Genomic DNA, 27937 nt, shown 5'->3' with positions numbered 1-27937 from the left:
AGTTGGCCTTAAATTTCTCAGTGAAGTAGGAAGCAAATCATCTATTAAATGGGTATGTGGGACTGGGAACCATGGGGTGGGGGAATAGGAAAAAATCATCACCTCAGATATTAGAAAATACTTTCACAGAAATCACTTTGATCTTTACAACAGCTCTGTGAGGTTGATAGGACAAGTGGTTCCCTTATTTTGCAGATGAACTGAGGTTGCAAAATGCACTAGTAAGTCAGCAGGAGGTAAATGGATTGCTGAACATTGGCAAAGCCCCACTGAAGTTGGAGAAGGAGAATTTGTGGTAGATCAAGTCTGTATGACCCCGCCTTCTTTCTTTAGCATTGACCTTCTACATTAGACTGTAAGCTCCTTGAGAGTAAGTAGGGAATGTTGTTGTTTTTTTCTCCTTTCTTTATGTCACCAGCACTTAGCACAGTACTTGGCATAAAATAGGCACCTCATAAATGCTCATTGACTTGATTTGACTTGTTATATAACCCAGGTCAGGAATAGAGAAAGTAGGAAAATATAGGGTTTCGTATTAACAAGACAGATAGATTGAACTGTCAAGGAAGTTTGGAAGTCAGCCTTCTAGTTATTGACACTGGCATTTAAACAGAATTGTATATTTATGAACAGATCAGTAGAGTAATTGAGTGGAAGTTCAACTGTGTGTGAAGGCCAAATTTTAGTAAGGAAGTTATGGTTGGAGAGGGGCATATCAAGGTTGAACATCTCACAAGTAGAACGGTGCTTTATAAATAGATGGTTGTTGTGGTTCATCTTGGCCTGTCATGCATAATCAGCTTGGCAGATGTCACAAAACTTGGGATTACAGAATGACAAAATCAGAATTTTAAAAGATGTGGACAGGCTAGAACATTAGGCTGAGCATGATGAAAATGAAATTTAATAAAAGTAAATCAACGTCTTGCATCGACTTCAGAAACATAAGAAGAGGTATGGAAATTAGGGTTAGGGTTAGGGATCTATAAATTCTTTTTGAGTCAGTCATTGGTGTGATAGGATAGTCAAGAAAGGTAATGGAGTCGCAGACTTTTTTGAGAGGTCAAGAGTTCAATGCCTGTGACTCACACAGCAAAAAATATTGGTTCTTTTCTACTCTGCTCTGGATATACCACAGTCAGTAGTCTTATGTTTAGTTCTGGGAACAAGAAGTCAAGAAGCTGAAAATGTCCAGAAAAAGGCTGCCAAGACAGGAAAAAGCCAAGAGACTAGGCCATGTGAAAATTAATTGAAGAAACGGGGGTGGTGTTTAGCCTGTGGAAGGGTCAGTATGGATAGCCATCTTAAAGATTTTAAAGTATTATCTTGTGAAAGAGGGTTTTGACCTGTTTTACTTGGTCCAGAAGGGAGCACTAGAAGCGATAGGTAGAAGTTTCTAGAGTGATATTTGGGCTCAAAGTAAGTAAAACCTTCTAAACATGTAGAATGAAATGGGCTAATTCATAGGTAATGGGTCCTCCTCATTGGAGGTTTTCAAGCAAAGCCTGAAGGACCTGATTATCAGATAGATTATAAGGGAGGCTTCTTGATCCAGTATGAATTCAACCAACTGATCTGAGGTCTCTTCAAAATTGCATATTCTGTGACTGTAGTTTTATTCTGTTTTACTTGTTAATGGATTTTAAATTCGTCCTAAATCCAGGAGGGATTTTTTTCATATAAATTTTAAGGTCTTCGTTTCACTAATGTTGTTTTCCAATGCCTCATTGTGTCTTAGAGGTAAGGGAACCATGGGTTCTCAAAGTAGAGTACAACTGTAGCACGGTCTAATGAGCCAAAAGGCTTCAGGCATGGACCCATCCATGATGGACTACTGATTTTGGAGAGACTCATTGCAAGATTGGTCACAGGTTGACAATTTTTTTTTTCTTGTCATAGCAATTCTCAAAGACCGTAAGCTAAATCAGAGGTGGGGTTATGTATGGAATTACAGATGCATAGGTCTTAATAATGTCTTATAATGTTTCGGATATGCTCATTTAAGTTAGTGGGTGATTTTCCTTTTCTTAAAAATGTCTAAATCAGGAGAACTGAAACTTCCCTTAATACAGGACATTCGAGGCTCTCTTAATCTTGGTATAATGGTTAAATAGTGTATACAGCCACAGTTTATAACCAGTACTAGAGTTTTCCTAGTGATTGATACATAATTCTACTTAAAACATGAAATATCCAAAAGTGTAATGAGCTGTTTCAGGAGGTACTACATTCTCCATCACTTGAAGTCTTCCAGCAGAAGTTATCTCAGTATATTGTAGAAGAGATTCCTGTCAGATGGGGTTGAACTAGATAATTTCTGAGGTCCCTTACAACTATGTCTGAGAATATGTTTACTTTAGGCAAAGTATCTTATGAAAATCCAAGTATACAAAATTGACAAATTGGGAGTTGTGGTTATTTGCTTTATAAATGCATCTGTTTATAGTATTTCTTAAATAATTAACTCATAATAAAAATATTTTTCAATTTATAATGAATTTTAGTAACATTTCCATTGCTTATATCCAAGAGTAAAGCAGAGAAAATGAATTTCTAAGATATTTGAGCCATTCTAATTGATTCATATTATATTTGAATAAGTTTCAATATTCTCTTATGTTTTGAAGCATTATTTGCAAGCCCAAATTTCTTGCTCTAATTAATTTTCTAGTTGTTATTAAGTGACAAAGCACCGCCTGAGAGTTATACCAATACTCAAAACTTAATTGTAGTTGTTGTTTTGTTATAAAACTTATTATAGTTGTTGTTTTTATTATTTTTATTTTAGAGATATGCATATGAGGGTACCTTTGCAGAAAGTATCCTAGAGCACACATGATTTCTCCTGAACACAGGGAGAAAAGGTTTTATTTAACATTTTGATACCTGTGGCTTAGGTGGAAAAGATAACGATAAAAGTTTTGGTATTTGTAATTTGTTGACAGTGAAATATTAGGACAAGATGTGTATTATATAATCGTAAAACCCTTTCATTGTTTTTGACTCATTCATAAGTTTGTCTAAGATAGAGAATATTTTTCAGTATAGTAACTTTTATTTTTGTCTGCTGACAGAGAGGTAGATCAATTATCAGTAAGGGATCTCTGCCATTTTAAGAAAATGACAAGAAGTAATACTGATGACATAGATTCCAGGATTCGGGATACAGGAAATGACAGCGCCAGCACCGCACCTCGGAGCACTGAGGAGTCTCTCTCTGAAGATGTGTTCACAGAATCAGAACTTTCTCCAATACGGGAGGAGCTCATTTCTTCAGATGAACTACGTCAGGATAAATCTTCTGGTGCATCATCAGAATCTGTCCAAACTGTGCAAGCCGGTGCAGGATGTTTAACAGTCATTCCAGATTCTTCTGTTACTCCTGATAACTTAAAAGGCAATACTGAACAGCCTGCCCCTGATGTGGGGACTTCAGGTCATAAAACAAATTTAGATAGTCCAGAAGTAGCCTTAAAAGAAGGAGATTCAGTTACAAACATCTCTCAACAGTCTTTACAAGAAACACAATGCCACAAAGAAAATAACATGGGGGTCGAAATGAACACAAACCAGGATTTTACACTTTCTCAGAATTCAGTACAAGGATCAGAAGATGAGAAAGAAAGCGGGCATTTGGGGGAAATCACAGAAACTGTGAACAAAGGGAAACAAGGAAAGGAACAAACTCAGGACTCTGAGACAGAGGTAGAAGAGCTACGCAAACTTTGGAAAAGTCACACTATGCAACAAACTAAACAGCAAAGGGAAAACATTCAGCAGGTGTCACAAAAAGAAATTAAGCACAAAATAGCACCTGCAGACGGACATATAGAAGGTAAGTGTTATGGTCCCCTTAAAACTGATTTAGCTTATGTCACAGATATTTAATAAATTCCACACAGGGACCTTTTGGACATTAATGACGGGTGACATACTGCCTTTCCCCCTCTCAACCTTCCCACCCCCAGTGCATGTGTGCACACATGCTTGCACACACTATTGTGGGGACTAGACAAGCTGATGATGTTATCAGCAGCATGCATGGAGAACTGTTCAACTTTCTTCTCCCTTAGGAAGATCCTGTACAGCTATGTTTTTTTCTCTTTTCCCTCTGTGTTTCCACATTCATATTTTAATTCCATATCAGATGATCTTTTCACACACACGTGGGCACACACACACGTGGGCACACACACACCCTCTTTATTTTTTTACCTTATTGTTCCAAGTGTTAGCCAACTTAGGACAATTTCTGTTCCTCTGTTTTCTCCTTTTTGTGAGCAAACACACACATACACATACCTTTTAATCATGGTTAGTAACCTTCACCAGAATTGTATTAATTTTTATACACACACAAACACACATATGTCAAGGAAAAGAATGAATTTTTGAAGCAAAATTAGATAGGTTATATAACAAATTATTATAACCCTTTTGGATGCTCCTTAGAGTGATCCAAAATTTCCTTAGAATCTCTATGTTTCTATCTTTTGCTTTCTTTGTCTCCAATTAAATCTGCTTTTTAAATTTAAGATCCAAAATAAATCAAATACTATTATTCAGGTTTATTGTTTTTCTGTTTCATTTAATTAGTATTGTAAATATTGTATTTTTAATTGCACAATGCAATATTTCAGCCTTATGGTGGTTTCATTAGTTTATTTGACTAATGTGGGAACCTCTTTCCCATTTATGATGTTTTTTCTATGTTTCCTAAGTGTTGCAAACAGCTAACCTAGGACTAATTTTTTTTCTAACACACTATGTAATTAGAGGATTCCCTTTATAGTTAGCACCTTTCTTATGTATTCTAATATATTCATGTGAGTGAATTTGGGAGTAAAAGGTATCTGTTAAGTACTTACTATGTGGTGCATTGCTGATACTAATACAAAAGTGATGCTAGTCCTTGTCCTCAATTGCTTTTTAATAAGGTACTACATCTGTATTGAGAAGTCATGATCAGGGAGAAATATTTTGGTTTGTTAACTATAAGGGAGTAGATTGACACACTCTTTCTAGTAGCAATAGCAATGTTAATTTGACTCTCAAACTGGAAAAGAGGTAGGGGATGAAGGAGTTGTGGAGGGAAATAAAAGGAATAAATTTTTTGAATAAAGGGAGTTTATAGGCAGTTAAGCCTGGACTTAGGATTTGGAAGATCTCAGTTCACACACTCCTTCAGACACTAGCTGTGTGGCTTTTGGTAAGTCACTTAGCTTCTCTGAGACTGCTTTCCTCATTGGTAAAATGGGGTTAACAATTGCACGTGCCCTACAGGGTTGCTGTGAGGATCAAATGAAATAATACAAGTAAGGTACTTTGTAAATGTTAAAAGTGCTGTATAAATGCTAGCTATTAATATTGTCATTATTATTGAAGATGGAGGTAAACCTTAGGCTTGATGTCAGCGATACTTTTGTTTTTGTTTTTGTATCCCAAGCTTTTCAGTGTCTTTTATGTAGTAGGAATTTAATAAGTGTTTGCTGAATGAATTGAATTTTGCTTATTATTATGTCTTAAAATGCAATGTTTTTGCATTTGTATCATGGGTTTAAATTTGTTAATAAGAAATCATACTAAAATGTAGGGTAGAATTGGGTAGATTTAATTTAGAGAAATTTATTGTGTCTAAATACCTCATTTCAAAGATGAGTTGTTTTGAGTTTTTCTTTGTTCTTTTGGGGGGGGCAATGGGGGTTAAGTGACGTGCCCAGGGTCACACAGCTACTAAGTGTCAAGGGTCTCAGGCTGGATTTGAACTCCGGTACTCCTGAATCCAGGGCTGGTGCTTTATCCACTGCGCCACCTAGCCACCCCTATTTTGAGTTTTTCAAACTGGAACAGTAAACAGTCTGTGTTAGGGTTGCACTAGCCCTTTAGTCATTCACAAAAATTCCTATGATTTGAAACTATTAGTAGTTATAGCAGAAATGTGTTGCTTAGTGTTTATATAAATGTTCTGCCCACTTTAGGCATGAATTCAGTTTGATATCAATCATCTAGTTAGTAAGCATTTATTAAGTGTTTACTGTCTCCACTCCGAGAAGCGCATGTGAATTAAAGTAGCAAAGGCTTAGTTAGGGCTTACAGAACTGTGTTGGCTAGATAATTGGGGAGGGGGGGGCATGTCAAAATACAAAGATACATCATATAAGAAGTTGGCTATCAGTGGTTGCTGAACCTCAATAACATGAGAGAAAATATATATGCAGTGAAAAAGGAGTAAGTCCAAATGGGAGAACCAAAAGATTAAATGATTAAAATTAAGTCTAATTACTTGGGAAGTATCTTTGAAATTCAAACTACCCAGGTTGTCCCAAGCATCTTAGTGTAGCTTTGTTTTAATAGGTTAAATCTGCCCTGAGACTCTTAGAAAACCCTACAAGAAATACCAGAACATGGGAAGAAGGGAGGCCACAAAGAACAAAATAAAAGGGGAGAAAACCTAAAGAAAGTTTTAGGCAGACATGAGTGAACAGTGGCAGATAGAATTTTTCTTCATTGTCTCTGTAGGTGCATGCCTTCTCTTTGCATTGCCTGTCTTCATTTATCACCAGCTTTTAGGTACAAGATTGGCGTCCTTATCTTGGTACATCAGTGAATTTATATCTTATACTTATGCAGATTGCCGTCCATTCATGCTCTCTCATTCAGAATGATTGTTTTCCATGTTCTTTCCAAGTCTCTCTGTAAGGAGAGAATCTCCACAAAGTGCTGCCGTCCTTTCTCAGATCTCTTCTTCACATTTTGTAGGTCTAGTGAAACACTCAAGCTCTCCATCATATAATCCCTCTCGCTACATGGCTAGACCACTCTTCCCTTCACACATAGAGATCAGCATTTGGAAGTGTGGTAGAGCCCAGTTGCTGCAGCCACTATACATCTCTTCTGTTGTCTTTGGGTCACCTGCTACTTTAATTCCTCCAGGGTTGTGATCTTTGAAGATTCATGATATATCATTATCAGGAGAACTTTTGCATTTCATTCATTCATGCATTCATTTTGGCCAGAGGAATATTGAAATTATTGAAAGCATTTCACATTTTCCCCCAAACCTCTAATAACATAATATTTATATATTCATTTTTTAGAAATAGATTTGCAAAGTAAATTTTGTATAGGAAAACCATAATAATTTTTCTTTGGTATTTCAATATAGAGTTTGTCAAAGACAATTCCAGAAGAGCACCCAGTTCTGATAGGTCTTTCTACAGTTTATTTATAGGTCTAGTGACACTATATATCTGTCATCTGAGAACTTGCCCATTTAAGTTTGGAGAGAATTTTTACTAGGTGATGAGTTTGGGAGTATCCCTACCCCCTCCATGTTTTACCCCAATGAGATTACTGTTTGGGGTTTTTTATGAAGTACTGAAGTATGGTTATTAGAATGTTATTTTATTACTTTCAGAAAAGTTATTGAACTAACTGCTATTAAAATATTGCCAATTAAATACTACAGGACCTTTTGTAAAAACATTTGACATTTGTAACTGCACATGTGTAATTAGTGCATGAGTTATTCATAAGGAAATTGGAAGTGAATACAGTAAATATAGGACAGCAAAACTGACTGTAATTTCTGTATTTCATAGATCTAAATAAAGGTGGTTTTACTCTATTTACATAGAGTAAAGAATATGAAGGACCTAATTCTTATTCTATATTGGAATTCTACTTATAATTTTTTTTTCTTTTTTCTTCCTTTTTTTTTTTGCAGGGCAGTGAGGGTTAAGTGACTTGTCCAGGGTCACACAGCTAGTAAGTGTCAAGTGTCTGAGGTTGGATTTGAACTCAGGTCCTCCTGAATCCAGGGCCGGTGCTTTATTATCCACTGTGCCACCTAGCTGCCCTCTACTTATAATTCTTGAAAAGAACATTAATAAACTGGCCTCTTGATGGCTCTGAGTGGGCCTAACACACACACACTTTATCCATCAAAATTTATTTTGACTAGGTAAAAGAGGTCTTTCTTTGCCTCCTTTCTTACCTAGCCTTAATCACTTCAGGAAAACTGAGACCTGTGAAAGGCCTTAGCTTAAAAGACCTAGGTTTCACATTCAGGGACATTTCCAGCCATCCTCATACATACCTTGCCACTGGACCCAGATGGCTCTGGAGGAGAGAGTGAGGCTGGTGACTCTGCACAGCCCTCCCTCACTTAAGTGACCTCCCTGATGTCATGGTCCTCTTTGAGAATGAAGGACAAACAACAATAGTACATGAGTATTTACCAAATTAAAAAAGGGGCAAGTAATTTTTGAATTACCAAAGCTTTTCTTTATCAACATTAATCAACATTATTATCACAAGTCTAAAAGGCTGTACAGAATAGTGAATTTCAGTGTTCTATATTGGCTTTTCCAAATTGTTCCTTGCTTTGGAAAAATAGATGTGCTAATTCAGAAGATCTTAATTCCCACTCTAAAATGCTTTGTGAATCTTAGAGTGCTTTATAAATTTCTTATACCACATAGGACATGTTTTAAAGAAAAATTAAAGGAAAACATTTTATGTAACACAAATAAAGATGTTATTGATAATATCAGTGGATTAAGAAGTTAATGTAAACAGACTTTTTATTCATATTCCCATTTTATGAGATATTTAATAATACTCAGAGAGAACAAAGTACCTATTTCTAATAAATTGAGAAATCTAACATATTCCATGCCATTTCTCTTTCAGTAGTTCCGGGGCGGCTAGGTGGCGCAGTGGATAAAGCACTGGCCTTGGATTCAGGAGGACCTGAGTTCAAATTTGACCTCAGACACTTGGCACTTACTAGCTGTGTGACCCTGGGCAAGTCACTTAACCCCCATTGCCCCGCCAAAAAAAAAAAATCAGTAATTCATATAACATGAAACCATAGGCCAAGGAGCTTTGTGTCCCATTTGGGGGGGAAAAATGAATTGACCAAGTCTTGCAGAATATCATTCCAATATTTTAACATTGTAAATAAATATAATGGGAAAAGAGAAGCAATTCCATTTTTTAAATTGGTAGGTTTTTGTGCTCAATTCTAAAAGACTGCATAAGGAACCATTTTTTGATGTGTTAGGTTCTCACAGATGCTTACTGGGAAAACAAAGCAGTTAGTCCAAGGTACAAACCCAGGTTAAGAACTCTTGATATATAGGCTTTTTACTTAGGCAAGATGTCAAAGTAGAAGGGAACTCCTGGGGCAATCCCTCATTTTACAGTTATGGAAACTGAGGTCCAGGTTACACAGGTAATGTTAGTGGTGGGATTTGAAACCACTTGCAGAGTTAGTGCTCTTTACATTCTATAATAGACCCCTCAGATACTATGTAGGTTTGAAATGGTAATACTGCTTGCTTGTTTTAAAAAATATATATACGTGCTATGTCATTTTCAAAGTATAGATGGCTCAAAGAATTATTTAATAACTGATGGGTAACATCAAGATGTTTTAGAGAAGCTACTAAGGGAACCGTTCATTATTTTTTTGTGGGGGGGCGGGGAATTGGTAAGTGACTTGCCCAGGGTCACACAGCTAGTAAGTGTCTGAGGCCGGATTTGAACTCAGGTACTCCTGACTACAGGGCCGGTGCTCTATCCAGTGTGCCATCTAGCTGCCCCCATTCATTATTTTTGATGAAGTATTCATTGTGAAAGAGAAAATGTCAGATTGGACAGTCTCCAAGTATTCAGCCTCTGAAATCCATAGATTCCATAAGTATAATATCCATTGTTTAAATTGTGACTTAATATTTCATGTACTTTTTTTTTTTTTAGTGAGGCAATTGGGGTTAAGTGACTTGCCCAGGGTCACACAGCTAGTAAGTGTTAAGTGTCTGAGGCCGGATTTGAACTCAGGTCCTCCTGACTCCAGGGCTGGTGCTCTATCCACTGCGCCACCTAGCTGCCCTCATGTACTTCTTGTTACCCCTCAGTGTGGCTGAGACTCTCTAGATGCAGATGAAACTGAACAATTCTTAACTCTGAGGGATGATCTAATAACAGTGGTTAATGAAAGCTAAAATTTATATAGTGCTATGAAGTTTGCATATTCTTTCATTTGATTCCCCAAACAACTCTCTGAGATATATCCTGACAGCATTTTACTGAGGCTTAATGAGGTCAAGTGCCTTGCTCATGGTCATAAAGCCAGTGTGTATGAATTTTCCCTCCCCTGACTTCACCTCAAGTGTTCTTTTCACTATACCATGCTGCTTCTCAAAGGCATACTATTTAAATGCAACACTCCAATAAGAATAAAATTAAAAAAAAACAACTTGCTGTCCCTATTATTATTTGACTTAGTTCTATAAAAGCTAGCTACAACAATAGAGATAAGAAGGTAAAAAGTCATGTAACGTTCATCAAAGAAGATAAATTATTCCTATTTGTAGATTATAGGATGATATACTTTAAAATTTCCAGAAAATCAGCAAAGAAATTTATTGTTTGAAATGATTCAACATTTTAGCAAGGTAGCAATTTTAAAATTAAATCTACAGGTCATCAGCATTTTTGTGTATTAGAGTCAGTTCTGCTCTAACATGGTTTTTTTTGGAGGGGAGGTATGGCAATGAGGGTTAAGTGACTTGCCCAGGGTCACACAGCTAGTACGTGACAAGTGTCTGAGGTTGGATTTGAACTCAGGTCCTCCTGAATTCAGGGCTGGTGCTTTATCCACTATGCCACCTAACTGCCCCCTCTAACAGTTTTAAAAACACACATTTGTTTCATTGCAATTGATATATTAGGGAACATTTTGAACTTACCGTAAATTTCAAGTTTGCTTCTGTACAATTTCTTCCTTGAGAAACAATGCAGAAAACTGTATCACTCCAAATGACTCACAAGCTGCATCCTCTCTGATGCCCACTTCCACAAGTAAATTCAGGCCCTTGTCAAGGTAAAGTGTCATATTTTATATCTAATAGTGCAGGTAGGAGTTATGATTGGAGTAGGGCTAGATAGCACTGTCTCCACCTTGAATCTCTTCCTCTTCCACTATGGCCTCCAGCCCAAGACCCAGAGTTGCCAAAGCCTCAGGTATTGCCACTATTTATGGTGCTATTTATGGTTGTTTCTTAACCATGTAGTATGTAATCATTTTTATTACATTCCTGTCTTTTTCTTCATGTGTCACTGATGAAGTTTTTGAGCATTGTGCCTATAACTCTATTTTCAGTAAGCTTTGTGGTTTTCTGTAGTTTGTATCACATGATTTTGGGTGGCTAGGTAGTACAGTGGATAGTGCACCAGGCCTGGAGTCAGGAAGACCTTAATTCAAATCCAGCCTCAGATACTTACTAGCTATGTGACCTTGGGCAAGTCAATTAACCTTGTTTATCTCAGTTTCCCTATCTGTAAAATGAGTAAAATGAGGTCATAAAGCATCAGACATGACTGAACAACAACAATTACATGATTTTGCATGTACCAAGATATAGCAAAACTAGCTATACTAATAACTCTCTACCCCTGAAAAAAGAAATGTCATTCAAAATAATTGTAAAATCCCCAAATTGGGAATTAACCTCTGCACAACACTTCAGAAATTAGATCAGACAAATAATTGGAGAGATAACCATTGATCATAGTTAATTCCTATCAAGATAATAAAAATTATGCTACTTAAATTAATTTAGGGATTAATTAAATTACCAGAGTGAATACCTTATAAAATTAGACAAAATAACAAAATTCATATGGAAAAATAAAATATCTAGAATTTTAGGGAAATAATAGAGGGAAAGTATAAATTATGGGGACAGTCATTACCAGATCTCAAACAATAATTAGAAATCACTAGTCATCAAAAACAGAAAAGCAGATAAATTGAACAGAGTAGATAAGCAAATAATAGAAGAAGAAGAAGACAGAAACAAAAAGTAGACCATGACCACTTTTGATGAACTCAAGAACATAGATTATTGAGAGGACTCCTTTTGACAAGGCTTCTTGGGAAAACCTAAAAAGCACTTTGGCAGAAATTTGGTTTTGATCAGTACGTTTGTACCCACAGTAAGCTGAAAATGAATATATGACTTCAATATAAAAGGTCATGCAGGTTGTTTTTTTTTTTTTAATTAAAGTCATATCATTCACAACTATCCCTAAGTGGAGAAGTGTATCTGTAATGATTTAAAACAACTGAACAAATTTTTAACTTTTCTTAAAATTAAAATGGCCTATTGATGTATTGGCAGGAGGCAAGGAGAGAGATTTAAGATGATCCAGAATTATTCTTCATTTTCAGTGTATAATATAGATGACCACTTATCAGGCATATTGTAGAAGGAGATATTTTGTTGGTGTTAGTTTTGATTATATGGCGTCTGAGTTACCTTCCAACTCTGAAGTTAGTTGTTTGTTGTTCATCTATTCAGTCATTTATAATACTTCATGATCCCTCTGGGGGTTTTCTTGACAAAGATCCTGGAGTGATTTGCCATTTCTTTTTTTCATCTCATTTTATAGATGAGGAAATTGAGGAAAATAGGTTTGAGGTACTTGCTTAGGGTCACACAGCAAGTAAATGTTTGATATGAACTCAGGAAGATGAGTCTTTCTGACTCCAGGCCTGACATTCTTTTTTTTTTTTTTTTTTGGCAGGTCAGTGAGGATTAAGTGACTTGCCCAGGGTCACACAACTAGCATGTGTCAAGTATCTGAGGCTGGATTTGAACTCAGGTCCTCCAGAATCCAGAGCCAGTGCTTTATCCACTGCACCACTTAGCTGTCCCCTAGGCCTGACATTCTATTTGTTGCTCTTTTTTTTTTTTTATTTAATTTTAATTTTTTTTGCGGGGCAGTGAGGTTTAAGTGACTTGCCCAGGGTCACACAGCTAATGTCAAGTGTCTGAGACTGGATTTGAATTCAGGTCCTCCTGAATCCAGGACCGGTGCTTTATCCACTGCGCCACCTAGCTGCCCCTTGATTTTGACTTGTTACTCATTAGTGCCAGACTAAGTAGCAAGCAGTCATCAGATGTTTGTCACTAAATGGGGAAGAAGGAAAAAATTTGTCCTTCTTTATTCTTTTTTTGGCTCAAGTAGCTTCTCTCCTCTTTTTAAAATTACCTGTTTCCCTTCCACATGGCCAGTTCTAGTATTTTTCCAACCACACAAAATGAGATTGGAATTGTGAACTGAGGCTTATCCTGAACCGAAGATTTTGAAGCCCTAAGTCCAAAATTTCAAAAGAAGATAAAAATCTCATATTCAAATTTCAGTGATTACTGAATTTTGATTTGATGTAAATTTTGTGTATTTATCCATGTGGGGATGGTGTGTGTGGTTGTCAGTGTGTGTATATTCATGATTCTGGATTTAGGTTTGGGATTTTTTTTTTTTTGACATTTCCTTCTTCAGTATATTACCTTTTGCCACAACTCTCCACTTTGATCTGTTTGTCTTGGGTTACCCTTAAGGGCATAGCTTATAGCTCATAGTTTCATTGAGCTACTAAAGTCCTTCAGCCACAGCTAGGTTGTGATCTATGGGCAAGAGGTTAAGTCACAGAACTAGGAAGTTTCTGAAGCTGGTTGTGAAAGCCAGCAGACACTTTAAACATCAAGTGAAATGATGTATGTAAAGTGTTTATTTTTATATTTGTAGGAAGATTTTCTTTTTTGCTATAAGTTAATGGTAAATGTATAGGAACCCATATTCAACTACCCTTCTCTTCACTTTTAAAATACCTAATAGTAACTAGTACATAGCATTTTAAGGTTTACAAAATGCTTTATACACACATTTGCATATACACACACACACATACATACATATATACATACACACATTATTATATTTGGTCCTCAGTATAACCCTGTGAAGTAAGTCCTGCTATTATCCCAATTTTACAGCTGAGGAAACTGAAGCTTAGAACTTGTTTCTTGCTTTTAGGGTCATGTAACTTCTAAGTACATGAAACAGGATCCAGCATTTTATCCACTCTGTTACCTAACTGCATGTGAAAATATCAAGGGAAAAGAAGAGAAGCTAATATATATATATATATATACACACACACACACACACACACACACACACACACACACACACACACACATATATAAATGGTTGATGTTGAATATGTATATACTAGAATAAGTTAACTGTGAAGAAAACATTTATGTCTTTGGTTGTGTAAATAGTTTTTAATTGTAGTTTCCTAAAAGACTCAAAGTCATATAATTGACACCCTAGATTTCAGGAGCAGTAAGTTGTTGGAGAATTGTTTTGTTTTCAGTGATTTTTTAAAAAAGTTGTATACATGCCCATGTTTGTGATTTTAAAACCAAAACGTAAACATTCGGACACGCTAGAAGGTAATAGCAGATTACCAAATCATTTTAGAATCATACTTTAATGAGCTTTTGCAGACTGCAAAGAAAGAATCCCATTTCCCATTATGTGATAGTTTGTGTCAAATACCCTTTTCTTGTATTTTCTGAGTTCCCTTAAGGCCATGCATGTGGGAAAGAGTGTGTGAACAGACATCTCATCCCTTTTGTTGGAATGAAAATTTGATAAGGATGCCTTACATTTATTTATCACATTTGAAAACTTCTATTTTGCTATTTTTACAAATTTTATGGCCTTAATATTTAAAATAAGCATCTGAAAAGTCTTTGAAAAAGCATCTTATGTGAACATTTTCTATTTTGTCTGTTGGCTTCAGACCTTTTATGAATATAAAAATATAGGCCTTTGGGCATTTTGATGGTTTTGGTGACCTATCTCTGAATTTTCAAAATGACAGTTACTTGGAAATTCTTTATACACAAGTGCCATCTAACAGGTATTGCTGGTGATGAACTACTATTCTCTTTTCTCCAAATTTAATAAATTATGTGAGATCATTGGACTCAAGCTTATTTATTTCTCAATTATAGGATCAGGTGTTTTTAAAGAAAAGAGAAGACATCGATTGCACAAATTCTTATGTCTTAGAGTTGGAAAACCAATGAGAAAAACATTTGTATCTCAAGCAAGTGCCACAATGCAACAATATGCACAGAGAGATAAGAAACATGAATATTGGTTTGCTGTGCCACAGGAAAGGTAAGGCAAGATTCAGTAACAGACTTCAAAGTATTCCTCCAATTATTAAAACAATGACAGAGTATCCATAGTGTTTTAGAACCAAATTAAATCCCTAGATTAAGTAATTCAAGCATCTCCTAAAGAATTATTGTCATTTCACTACAATTTAGTAGGTTATTCTTTAGGTTTCTGAAATGGAAAAATTCATGACCATGTGACCAGTTTGTATGTGTATTATCAGAATACCAGCCTAGTTTATTTTGGAGAAGCTTGTACTCAGGTTGGCCGTATGGTGAATTTTTCAGGATAGCATCTCACAAGACCATTGAATCTAAGAAGGCCATAATCACCATCGGTGAACAGTAAATCCTTGAAGTATAGATGGTGAAGAGTTTAGCTAGACCAGGTCTAGGGTAATAACATAGGCTATTATTGAACTTATTCTTATTGTTGAAGTCTTTCATGTTTTTTAAGGCTTGCCAGATCTTTGAGAATTCAGCATGATCTATATGTCATGGTCAATTAATAAACATTTATGAAGTGTATATAATGTGGCAAGTGCTATGCTAGGTGCCCGAGATACAAAGACATAATGAAACATTCCCTGCCCTAAAATAGCTTATGTTCTGTAGTGGGATACAACATATGCCACCAAAAATAGGTACAAAATATTAAAAAAATAAATATAGGTGGTTATTATTGTTGTTATTTTGGCTAGGGGAGGTAGAGAGAGTAGTAAAGCTGGAAATAGCTATATTTTCTGTTTCTAAGTGCAATGTGCTTAACATTTCTGATTTCATATTATTTAAAACCAAATATATTGGTTATTGACTGAAATAGTTTCTTTATTTTAAAAGTCAAAACAAGGGCAGTTAGGTGGCGCAGTAGATAGAGCACCAGCCCTGGATTCAGGAGAACTTGAGTTCAAATCCGGCCTCAGACACTTGACACTTACTAGCTGTGTGACCCTGGGCAAGTCACTTAACCCTCATTGCCCCACAAAAAAGAAAAAAAGTCAACAAAACAAAAAAAGTACTTCTAAAATCCTTAGAGCAACAAGGGTTGTAGGACTTAATAGAACTCATCTGTTCCAGCACTTTCAGTTTATATATGTGGAAACAGATTCAGAGTAGTTAAAATATTTAGTTCAAGATTACACAGGTAATAAATAGCAGAACTGGAATTCACACTGAGCTCTATTGTTCTTTCTATTAAACAACATGACTCCTCCCTAGAATCATCTGGTTTAGCACTCTTATTTTATAGATGAAGATATCAAGGTCCAAGGGCATATACTGGAACCTCATAATTCTGGAAAAGATTAATGTAGAAGGTGATTCTTGAGCTGAGTCTTGAAGGAAACTAAATATTCTTTTTTTTGTGTGTGTGAGGCAATTGGGGTGAAGTGACTTGCCCAGGGTCACACAGCTAGTAAGTATTAAGTGTCTGAGGCCGGACTTGAACTCAGGTACTCCTGAATCCAGGGCTGGTGCTCTATCCACTGCGCCATCTAGCTGCCTCAGGAAACTAAATATTCTAAGAGTCAGGTTTGAAGGAGAATGCATTCCAGGGATGGGGGATGGCTAATACAAAAGCACAGAAATGGGAGCCATGTATGAGCAAGAGTGAAGAAGGCCATGTCAACTAGACCTCAGAGAGAGTGTAAGGAAGGACAGTCATACATATTAAAGCTAGATAGACAGGTTGGGACCAGGTTCTGAAAGGCTTTTTTTTTGTTTTGTTTTGTTTTGTTTTGTTTTGTTTTGTTTTTGTTTTAAGTGAGGCAGTTGGGGTTAAGTGACTTGCCCAGGGTCACACAGCTAGTAAGGGTTAAGTGTCTGAGGCCGGATTTGAACTCAGGTCCTCCTGACTCCAGGGCTGGTGCTCTATCCACTGTGCCACCTAGCAGCCCCTTGTAAAAGTCTTTAATTGCCAAACAGAGGGTTTTTGTTTGCTGCCAGAGGAAATGGGGAGCTTTTCAGCTTATTCAGTAGAATGAGAAGGTTACATTTGCACTTGAGGAAAATCACTTTGCCTTCTATATGGAAAATGGATTAGAAAGGGGTAAGACTTGAGGCTTAAATGACAATCTGTTACTTTTAGAATTAAGCTTCCTGAGGACTGGAATTATATTTTGCCTCTTTTTTCTATCTCCAGTTCTTAGCACAGTGCCTGGCACATAGTGGGTACTTAATAAATGTTTATTGAATTATTGAATTGAGGCAGGGAGACCAGTTAATTAGAAAGCTATTGCAGTCGTCCAGGCAAGAGGTAATAAGGGACTGAAATACCATAGTAGCTGTGAGTAGAGAGAAGGGGGGACCCTTTTGGAATATGCTTTAGATATAAATGGGAAGATGAGGCAATTGATTACATATGTAGGTGATAGAGTGAGAAGAAAAAGCTAACACAAGAGATTGTGAACCTGATTGATTAAAGGGATGTTGGTATCCTCATTGGTTATAGGGAAATTTGGAAGAGGGGTAGGTTCTTATTAATAAAAAATAATCTGGAAGTCAGCAAGGTGGCACAGTGGATAAAGCACCATCCCTGGATTTCAGGAGGACCTGAGTTCAAATCCAACCTCAGACACTTTGACGTTTACTAGCTGTGTGACCCTGGGCAAGTCATTTAACTGACCCTCATTGCCCCACCAAAAAATAATAATCTGCTCTTTCTTTTGACAATCATATACACAGACATATATATGTCTGATATGTCTGTGTATCTGTCTCTCATCTATCTATCTATCTATCTGTCATCTATCTACATGCATGTCTGTCTGTCTATCTATCTATCTATCTAGCATATTTGAATGATTTTTTGATCCTGAATCCCTCTCCTCCTTGTCCTGTACCTCTTATCCCTACCAGAATCCAAGCCTGAGTTATTCCCACCATCTGTCTCCTTTGCTCCTACTTACCTCCTGTTTGAATGGAGCTGGAGGAAGTCATGCAGCTGAGCTTCTGGGTTCACCATAAATTTAAACAAGGCAATCATTTTACTCATTCCTAATTGAGACTCTGTTCTGTACCCTGTAGAATCTGTTCCATATCTCTCATTTCCAGAAGCATCATACCTTCCTCACCAACTAACCCTTTCAAATTCAGAATGTTACCACTTTCTGGGAAACTTAAGCCCATTTGCCAACATTTGCCCTCTTTTCACCATCACTTCCTCCCCAAATCCTTTATCAACCCCTCTCTCCACCTTTCATCTGTTTTGTTTTGGGTTTTTTTGGGGGGCGGGGTGAAGAGGTGGTCTTTGTTGCTGATGCCAACCCCTCTAGAAGTGCTCTTGATCACCTCTTCTCTAACTGAATGTACTGTCAGTCATCCTCTCTTGCTCTAACTTTAATCTTTCCTTATCTCCTGGTCCTTCCTCTTCCACCTTCAGACATGCGTAAATATCCCTATTCCTCCAAAAAACCAAAACAAACAAAAAAACACCAATCACTTCATACCTGGTGACCAGCTCTGCTGCATTTGGTACTGTTGGCTGCTTTCTACTCCTAAAGACCATTTCTTTTCCTGCATTTTTATGACACTGCTCCTCACTGTCAACTCCCCACTGTCTGGTGACTCTTACTATCTTTGCCTGACTCCCTAAATCTGAGTGTGCCCCAAGGTTCTTTTGTCAGCCTTAGTGTCGTCTCTCTTTGCTCTGCATTTCCTTTCTTGTGACCTTAGCAGCACCCATTGGTTCCATTATCATCTCTGTGCAGACGACTTAGATATCTAGCCCACTCTCTCTTGAGTTTCAGTCTCACATGACTTTGGGACATTTCAAGCTAGATGTCCCAGAAATATCTCAAACTGAACTTTGGCTAAACTGAAGTCATTATTTCCATTCCACCCCCTCTTTCTCCTTTATTGTACTTGGCTATTTCAATAGAGGGCCCTGCCATTCTTCCATGAGCAGCTTCTTAGGTTCTTCACTTCTCCTTCACCCTGCATATCTGATCAGTTGTTAAATCTTGTCGTTTCTGCTTCCCAGCTCTGCCCTTCACCCTGCAGACTGTGCTGCCTCCTCACCCTGGAGATAGAGCTATTCACAGCCCTCTTTTCTAACTGGCAAGTTCCTAGGCTATACTCAGTTTACTCCTGCCTCCTTGACATCAGCAGCTTTGACCCCACAGTGGTATCCTTCACTCTCTCTTCTCCCTACATTGTGTGCCACCCCTTTGCCTTATAGCTTTTGGATGTTCTTTGTCTTTCCCCAGTGCTTAGAGCACAGTGTCTGACACATCTTGCAATTTTCTCTATACTTACTCACACAACCTTAATCCAGGCCCTCATCACCTCATGTCTGGACTGTTGTAATAACTAGTCTCTTGCCTTGAGTCTCTCACTCTAATCCAACCTCCACACATCTACCAAAGTGATTTTCCTTAAGTATAAATGTGACTATTTCCTCTTTCTACCCAATAAACTTAAGTGACTCATTCTTACCATTCAGCCAAATTATAAACTCCTATTTTGTCTTCCTCACTCACGCCATTCTATCTCTCATCTATTGCCTTTGCACTAGCTGGCCACACCCCCACACCCCTACTTCCCCCTGGAATGTGCTCTTTTTTACTACTCCACCCTACAGGATCTCTAACTTACTTTTTTTGTGTGTGGGGGGGCAGTGGGGGGTAAGTGACTTGCTCAGGGTCACACAGCTAGTAAGTGTCAAGTGTCTGAGGCTGGATCTGAACTCAGGTACTCTTGAATCCAGGGCCAGTGCTTTATCTACTGTGCCACCTAGCTGCCCCTCTAACTTATTTTTAAGACACCACTTAAGCAACACTTTCTCTGTGATACTTTTCATTACCCTACCCTTCCTGACTTCCTTGAATTCATTCTGTATATATTTATTCTGTTTCTGCTTTTATCTGTAGGTATTGTAGAAGATAGAACATCAGCCCATTGAGTGTTGAAATTGTTTCATTTTTTTTGTCTTTCTATCTCCAGTGCCTACTAAATGTTAATTGATTTTGATAAAATCTGTTTGTACATATGCATAGCATTTATGGGATCATTAATCTGGAACTAAAAGGGACTGTCAACCCTTTTAAGCCTTGTTTTATAGTGGAGGAAGCTGAAGCCCAGGAATATTAAGTAACTTGCCCCAGGTCACACTGGTAAGGTAGTAGAGGGACAAGTATGGAATATGAACTCAGGCCCTCTGACTTCAAATCCAACACTGACAGTGATGTCTAAATTAGTGGATTTTTCTCTTTTCTTTTCCTCTCCTCTCCTCTCCGAGTTAAGTGACTTGCCTAGGGTCACATAGCTAGTAAGTGTCAGGTGTCTGAGGCTGAATTTGAACTCAGGTCCTCCTGAATCCAGGGCCAGTGCTTTATCTATTGTGCCACCTAGCTGCCCAATTAGTGGGTTTTTCACTCTGTTCATGATTCAACAATTATATGAGTATCTAATTAGGTATAAGCCATTATTCTGACTCTTTAATAAAGTTGTATCAATCATTAGCCTGGCCTCCAAGGAATGTCTGGTATTATAAGGGAGTTGATATAAATATCTACAAGGAAGATTGTTACAAACTACAACATCCAAAATAGTTTCTTAACTTGCCAGTATACTTTTCCTCATACATGGATTCATCTTTTTTTTTTTTGCTTGTTAATCCTTTTTTTCTCTTGATGCCTGGGTTTTACTGTCTTTTATCTGTGGTTCCTATTTATCATATCATATAGAATTGAAACTGGAAAAGGCCCAGATAGAACCCAACTCTGTCATTTTACTGAGGAGGGAAAAGGCCTAGAGAGTGTAAGTGATTTGTCATTCACTCACGTAGTAAGTAGAGGAAGCTAGGGGGGACAGTGGATTAAGCATTGGGCTGGGAATCAGGAAGATTCCTCTTCCTGAGTTCAAATCCATCCTCAGACAGTTGCTAGCTGTGTGACCCTGGGCTAGTCACTTAACCCTGCTTGCTTCAGTTTCCTCATTTGTAAAATGAACTGGAGAAGGAAATAGCAAACCCCTTCAGTGTCTTTGCCAAGAAAACCCCAAATGGGGTCTCATATTGTTGAATACAACTGAAAGATGAATGAACAACATAGAGTAAGTAGCAGAGCAAAGGAATTGAATCCAGGTCCTCTGACTCAAATTAATATTTGTAAACCTTCATTTTTACATAGCTCATGTATGTGACTACTCTGACCTGTGCTGGTAAGGGATACAAAACAAAAGAAGAAAATGTGACTAGGAAAAATATCTCTCTCTTGACATCTTTGTTTAGAGTATTATTTTTGCTAATAGCTTTTTTTATGATGTATAACAATATTATTGTTTGATCTAAACACAAACCATTCCCCTTCATCCAAATCTACAATGGATATGTCCTTTAAATCCTATGCCATGATTTCTTCTTTTATAAGTACTTTAATAGTTTTAGCAATTGTCTACAAGTTGCTGAACCAGACTTTTATTTATTTCTGTGTTTCTACGTCACTACATGATATAATTCTTTGGCATTGCAGTGTTAGATACTTGTATCTAATCATATGCCAGTAAAATTGATAACTTAAATGAAATGGATATTTGCAGATCAAAAAGTCAAGAATTAAAGTAACCAAATTGGCTTTACATGACAGTATTTCTTTGTTATAAGGAAAAGTGTTTTGGGAATGGGGGTGATTGTTTCCGGGTGATAGTGGAGGCTAGTGATAGTATATCAGTAAAGCATTTTTAAAATACACACACACACACAAAGCAGAAGGAAATTTAGAAGAGCACAGAAACAAGCAAAGGCAGTAGTAGGTCCTTTCATGTTAAATTTTATTTATATACATGCATGCATACATAGATCTATAAATATGACTTACTTTGAGCAATATATTCAAAGTTTCATATACAATGCTTTTTCTGGCCTTTGGTTGTATATGAAAACATTCATGCATGTTATAGATTCTTCCATTTTTAAAGTAGAAAAAACCCTACCTTTTTAGTTTAAAAGCCATTCATTTTACTTATTTTGAAATTGCCTTTTCCATTTCAGCCTAGAATTTACATTTTAAGTGTTTAAATATTAACTAATGTTCATCTAGAAATAGCACATTTAACTAGTACCTTACTTAGAGGTCATTAGCATCACAAAGTGATAATTGAATATAATTGTGATGAATTGGTATTTTTGAATACCATTTTGATAATATTAATAGCTACCACTAAGAATTTAAATACAAAATGCAAAATTTTGGGTCCAGAACACAACTACTAACATCATATGGATTTGTTTACTATTACCAGACACTAGTCAGTTGATTGATATCACCTGGTATGTTAAATAATTATGATCAATGATAACATGTATAATTAAAATCAGTAGCTAATCCTCAAACTTCATTTTTATTAAAGGTTTCCACCTTCTCAAAAAAGTATAGATTTTGATAATAGATTAAATTAATTCTTTTTTTTTTTTTTTAGTGAGGCAATTGGGGTTAAGTGACTTGCCCAGGGTCACACAGCTAGTAAGTGTTAAGTGTCTGAGGTCTGATTTGAACTCAGGTACTCCTGAATCCAGGGCTGGTGCTTTATCCACTGCGCCACCTAGCCGCTCCTAAATTAATTCTTGAATCAAAATGCCATGTATGTCTTTAGATTCTTTGATTTTTAAAGGTTACTATATCAGCTTTAATTTTACATTTTTTCTAAAAGACCATAAATGATGGCTTTTAAAACATTGCATTTATGTGTATAACTTGGTAGTTGGTTGGAGAATTAATGCTCACAGGCTTAATTTCCAAACAGGTTATATGACTTTTCACAAAGGAAAAAAAAAGCAGCTTGTTTTCCTGGTCATAGATCGTACCTCAAACTGTACTTATCTCACTTGTTAATCTATTCAACCCATCAAATCAATATTGAAACTAATTTTAAAATAAATGTGCTGCCAATATTGTGTTATGTTTTCCACAAAGAAAAGCATAGTATATGAAAATATATCTTTGAAAGATTTACTGGTATATTTTCTAAATAGTAATGTTATTGTAACTAACATTTTCAATTTTCTCTCATTTATCAAACGTTAATAGATAGGCTCATTAATTCAAAACAATAAAAAATAAAAAGAATCATTCATAATCAGATAGGAATTCTTGCATAAATTTGTCTTCATATGGTCAGTGTTAAAATGAATTTAAGTTCCCAGGTTATCAACTTAAAAAAAAACTTTTCCAATTTAAGGTCAGAATTTCCTACCCCCACTTTCACCTCCTCTCTTTCCTCAGTTGTGAAAGCAAGGAAAATAAAACCTATACAAACAGATATAGGAAACATAGAGAAAATAAAACCTATACAGACATGATATAGTAAAATTTTTAAGTTGTTTTGTAATTTAAAAAAAGATTTTAAATATTGGCCATATCTGCCTGCCATATGCCCCAAAGAAACTAAATAGGCCTTAATCTGTACTCCAAATCCCTCTCCTCTCTATTTGGATGCTGATTGCATGTTTTGCTATTAGTAGTCCTTTGGAATTATGGTTATTCTTTGTGTTGATCAGAATTCCAAAGTCTTTCAGAGTTGTTTTTCTTTACTACTGGTTCTGTTTACTTCACTTTGTATCCATTTATTCAAGTCTTCTGGGCTTCTGTGAAACCATTTCCTTCATCATTTGTTAAAGTTTAAGAATAGTCTGTCACTTTCATATACCATATGTTGTTCAGCCATTACCCTATTGATAGGTGTATCCTTAGTATCCATATTCCTTGCCAGCACAAAAGAGAGTTTCTATTAATATTTTCTGTAGATACAGGGGCCTTTTCCTTGTTTTTAATTTCTTTGGAGTATTGACCAAATGATGCAATCTCTGGGTAAAAAGATATACACAGTTAAAGTTTTTTGGGGGGCATACTTCCAAATTGCTTTTTGTAGGGCTGGACTTATTTCATTGTTCCACCAAAAGTGCAATAATGTATCTGTTTTCCCACATCTCCTCCAGTATTTGTCATTTTAGGGCATTGATTTTGGCAGATTAACTCATATGCTTCCTTGATTATATGACAGTCTGGTCTTAAAGATTGCCTTTATGAATCACTGTGTAGTTCATACTCTCTCACCAGCACGCCTGGAATAGAGGAAGTGAGCATATACAGAGGTAGTCACAAAAGTTTATAGGCATCATATACTTCATTTAATACTTGTAGTTTAGAGACCAAACTGTCAGGAAATTCTGTAGAGGGGGCTTCACATGCTGTTGGCAGTTAATGGATGTCTGAGATTTATTTAGATTGATTTCAGTGCCTTACAGACTTAGAACATGATAGAAGGTTAGAGTTGAAAGAGACATTAGATAAGTTGTTCCCCCTCCCTTTTATTTATTTATTTTTTTCCCTTTTATTTTAACATATGAGAAAACCGAGGCCCAAAAAGGTGAAATGACATCGTCTGACATTATCTAGCACTCTTTTCACAGTGCCTTAAGCATGTAAAACTTTGTTTCAGTTATTTTTAACTTTTAGCCATGCAGGTTGCTTTTTTTTTTTTTTAAGGCAGTTGGGGTTTAAGTGACTTGCCCAGGGTCACACAACTAAGTGTCTGAGGCTGGATTTGAACTCAGGTCTTCCTGACTCCAGGGCTACCTAGTTACCCTTGCTGATTGTATTTCTTTCTTTTTTCTTTTTTTCTTTTTCTTTTCTTTTTTTTTTTTGGTGAGGCAATTGGGGTTAAGTAACTTGCCAAGGTCACATAGCTATTAAGTGTCAAGTGTCTGAGGCTGGATTTGAACTCAGGTCCTCCTGACTCCAGGACTGGTGTTCTATCCACTGTGCCACCTAGCTGTCCTGCTGATTGAATTTCAATTTATGTTACACACCTAGAAAATTTTCATGTCTCAGAGGTTGATGTAATTGCTAATGACACCAGTATCTATTGTGCTTAACTTAATAGGACAGATCATTTATATGCATTCTTCATTCAGTGGAGTCCAGAAACATATGCAGAAGATACTGGTGAATTTACTAGAGAACCAGGATTTATTGTAGTAAAGAAAATTGAAGAGCCTGAAACTACTGATGATTCTGAAGCTGCAGCCAGAGAGTGGGAGGTAAGGAAATATTTTAAGACACTTTAATCAACTATTTGACTTTCCATGGCTATAAAGCAGTGGAAGTTCAACTGAATTTATCAAATATTTTAGCTTTAAAAATGTTATGTTTACTATTATCGTATATGTGTTTAATGAGTAAGTTAATTTAATACCCTTTTTCTTGGTTTGGTTTGGTTTCCCCCGGCCTCATGAACAACAGTGTAGTACTTAAATTGCTTACTGAATTTGAGGATATTCCATATTGGGGGGGGGGAGGGTGAGAACATCGACTACTTTATTATACCAATTGTGGTTTTATCTCTTAATGAACTCGATTTCTAATAATGATGTATTCCAATCATTTTTTCAACAAGCAATTATTAAATATTTACTCTGGCAGTATGCGAGGTGCTAAGGATACAGAGAGAATGGCTAGCACTTAACATAACCATTCAATTTATTAACTAACCTTCCTTTTAAGTCAATTAAATCTAACATACTGATATGAAAGAGTGAAATAGTTAGAAATTTTGACAAGTCATCAAAAAATTATTTACAAAGCAGTTTCTTTATATGGAGTAAAAAATGTGTTGTTTGAAGATTTTGTTGCCCCTATCTGTAAGGTAACTTATCATTAATCAAGATCACATATACTAAATACCTGACTCGCCTATGGGAAATAAGAGTCTCACGCTCATAATTATTAAGGAAATATATTATACAAAGTTAATCTTAAGAATCAGAATTACCAGTGTGAATATTTTGAATTGATTATTATTGACTATTGATGGACTAATAGAAACCTTTTTACTATTATTGGATGATAGTTTTTTATTGTTTTGTTGCCTGGACTAATCTCTCATTGCTTGCTGCATTAGAAAATATACAGCAGATACTAAAATGTGGTAATAAAATGTGTGGTCAAAACCCATTATCTCTCGTGTATTTTAGTGCCTGGATATGTGTTATGTGTTGATGTTTGTATTTTACACTTCATCTAATCACCATATGTGCATATATTTTTGTACTTGCTCTTTCATTTAAAATCACTAATCTTGAGAATATTTCTGTTGTATGCATCATAAATATCAAGTAGGAAACTCCATCATGAAGTGTGGTAAATGTTCATCATATTTGTAATTAGTTAACATTTTTTTAAAGGTTCTTTTCCCCCAAAAAAGGCAGTGATTGCCTTCAGGTGTCATAGACTTTAACTTACTGATTAATTATGTTCATTTTGAAGCAGTTTTTTTGTCCTGTCCAGAAGAGTAGGTAAATAAGTTTGTGCAGAACATAGGAATGTAAAGAAGGCATGAATTTGAGTGGAGAAGAGACAAAAATGTTTTGAAAGTACATGGGAGGAATCGGCAGGAGGTGAGGAGAGATTTAAGATGATCCAAAATTATTCTTCATTTTCAGTGCATTTGTCAATTTTTAGGTCTCATAATCTTGTTAATTTTTTAATTTTTTTAATTTTTAGTGAGCCAATTGGGGTTAAGTGACTTGCCCCAGGGTCACACAGCTAGTAAGTGTTAAGTGTCTGAGGCCAGATTTGAACTCAGGTACTCCTGACTCCAAGGCCGGTGCTCTATCCACTGCGCCACCTAGCTGCCCCTTCATAATTTTTTGAAATCATTTAGTATTTTATTTCACTTTTATCTGGAGGGCAGAGGTTGTGTAGTATCTCCCAATTTTGTCTCCCTATATTTCCTGCCACTAGCAAGAATAAACTAGATGGGGCAACTAGGTTGCGCAGTGGATAGAGCACCAGCCCTGGAGTCAGGAGGACCTGAGCTCAAATCCGGCCTCAGACACTTGATACTTACTAGCTTTGTGATGCTGGGCCAGTCACTTAACCCTCATTGTCCTGTAACACCCCCCCCCCCCCAAAAAAAAAAAACAAACCACAAAACAAAACAAAACAAAAAAACAAAAGAGTAAACTAGAGTCAGTTAAATTTAATAAATATTTGTTGAATACCCATGCTATGGCAAGACTACTATTTGAATTTATACCAAAATCAAAATGACAAGAAGTGGTAGCAACTCTAGTCATAAAGTCATGAAAAAGTGACTTGTTCTTGTTTTTTCCACTGTACCATTATGCCTTGTTCCAAATCACATCTGTTGGTTTCTTTTGGACTCTTCTCCTTCCCTTATATTGCATATCCAGGCTATTACTGAGCCCTGTCTTCCACCTCACAATACCTCTTTAACCCTAGCTTCTTCTCTATTCCTGCTTCCCTAGTACAGTTTTCTAGTATCACTTGCCTGGACTATTGTAGGAGCCTTCACTTTGTGCATTATGTGGTCATGTAATTCCCTTATTCATGTACAGCCTAAAATTCTAGCTGTGATCTCTAAAATCTAATAAGTTTTTCAGATTAATTGAAGTTTCCTCTTTCTTCAAGTGACAAAATATCAAATATAAAATAATATTTAAAATATATATATTTTAAATATATATTATATTATATATAAAATATATATATTTTAAATATATATTATATTATATATAAAATATAAAATAATATTTAAGCATTTGTGATAGAAATCTGACTGAAATAGATACTTCCTTGCCCTTTTGACTTTAGTCCCATCTGCCACTTGTTGTTGTTTGTCCTTTGTGTGTGTGTGTGGCAATTGGGTTTAAGTGACTTGCCCAGGGTCACACAGCTAGTAAGTGTCAAGTGTCTGAAGTTGGATTTGAACTCAGGTCTTCCTGACTCCAGGGCCGGTGCTCTATCCACTGCGCCACCTAGCTGCCCCCTGTCCTTCATTTTTGAAGAGGACTAGTGATATCATGGGATGATGTCTCGACTTGCATGTGAGTTGGATTTAAGTGAGGCAGAGGTGCATGGTGTCATCAT

General features: G+C 36.4%; 1 protein-coding gene across 9 annotated transcripts in view; it reads left to right on the top strand.

The window, feature by feature from the left end:
* Positions 1-27937, top strand: part of OXR1 (oxidation resistance 1) — a 585179-nt gene that overhangs the window by 525669 nt on the left and 31573 nt on the right. For all 9 annotated transcript variants that reach the window (XM_044002996.1, XM_044002901.1, XM_044003208.1 and 6 more), the window contains 3 exons: positions 3075-3835; positions 14883-15051; positions 24930-25086. In XM_044002996.1, coding sequence (XP_043858931.1) covers positions 3075-3835; positions 14883-15051; positions 24930-25086 — 1087 coding nt within the window. The remainder of the gene's footprint in view (positions 1-3074; positions 3836-14882; positions 15052-24929; positions 25087-27937) is intronic.

The sequence above is a fragment of the Dromiciops gliroides genome, chromosome 1, assembly GCF_019393635.1.
Source record: "Dromiciops gliroides isolate mDroGli1 chromosome 1, mDroGli1.pri, whole genome shotgun sequence".
Taxonomy (NCBI): domain Eukaryota; kingdom Metazoa; phylum Chordata; class Mammalia; order Microbiotheria; family Microbiotheriidae; genus Dromiciops; species Dromiciops gliroides.
Note: the sequence above shows the minus strand (reverse complement) of the source record. Positions and strands in the feature narration are given on the sequence as shown.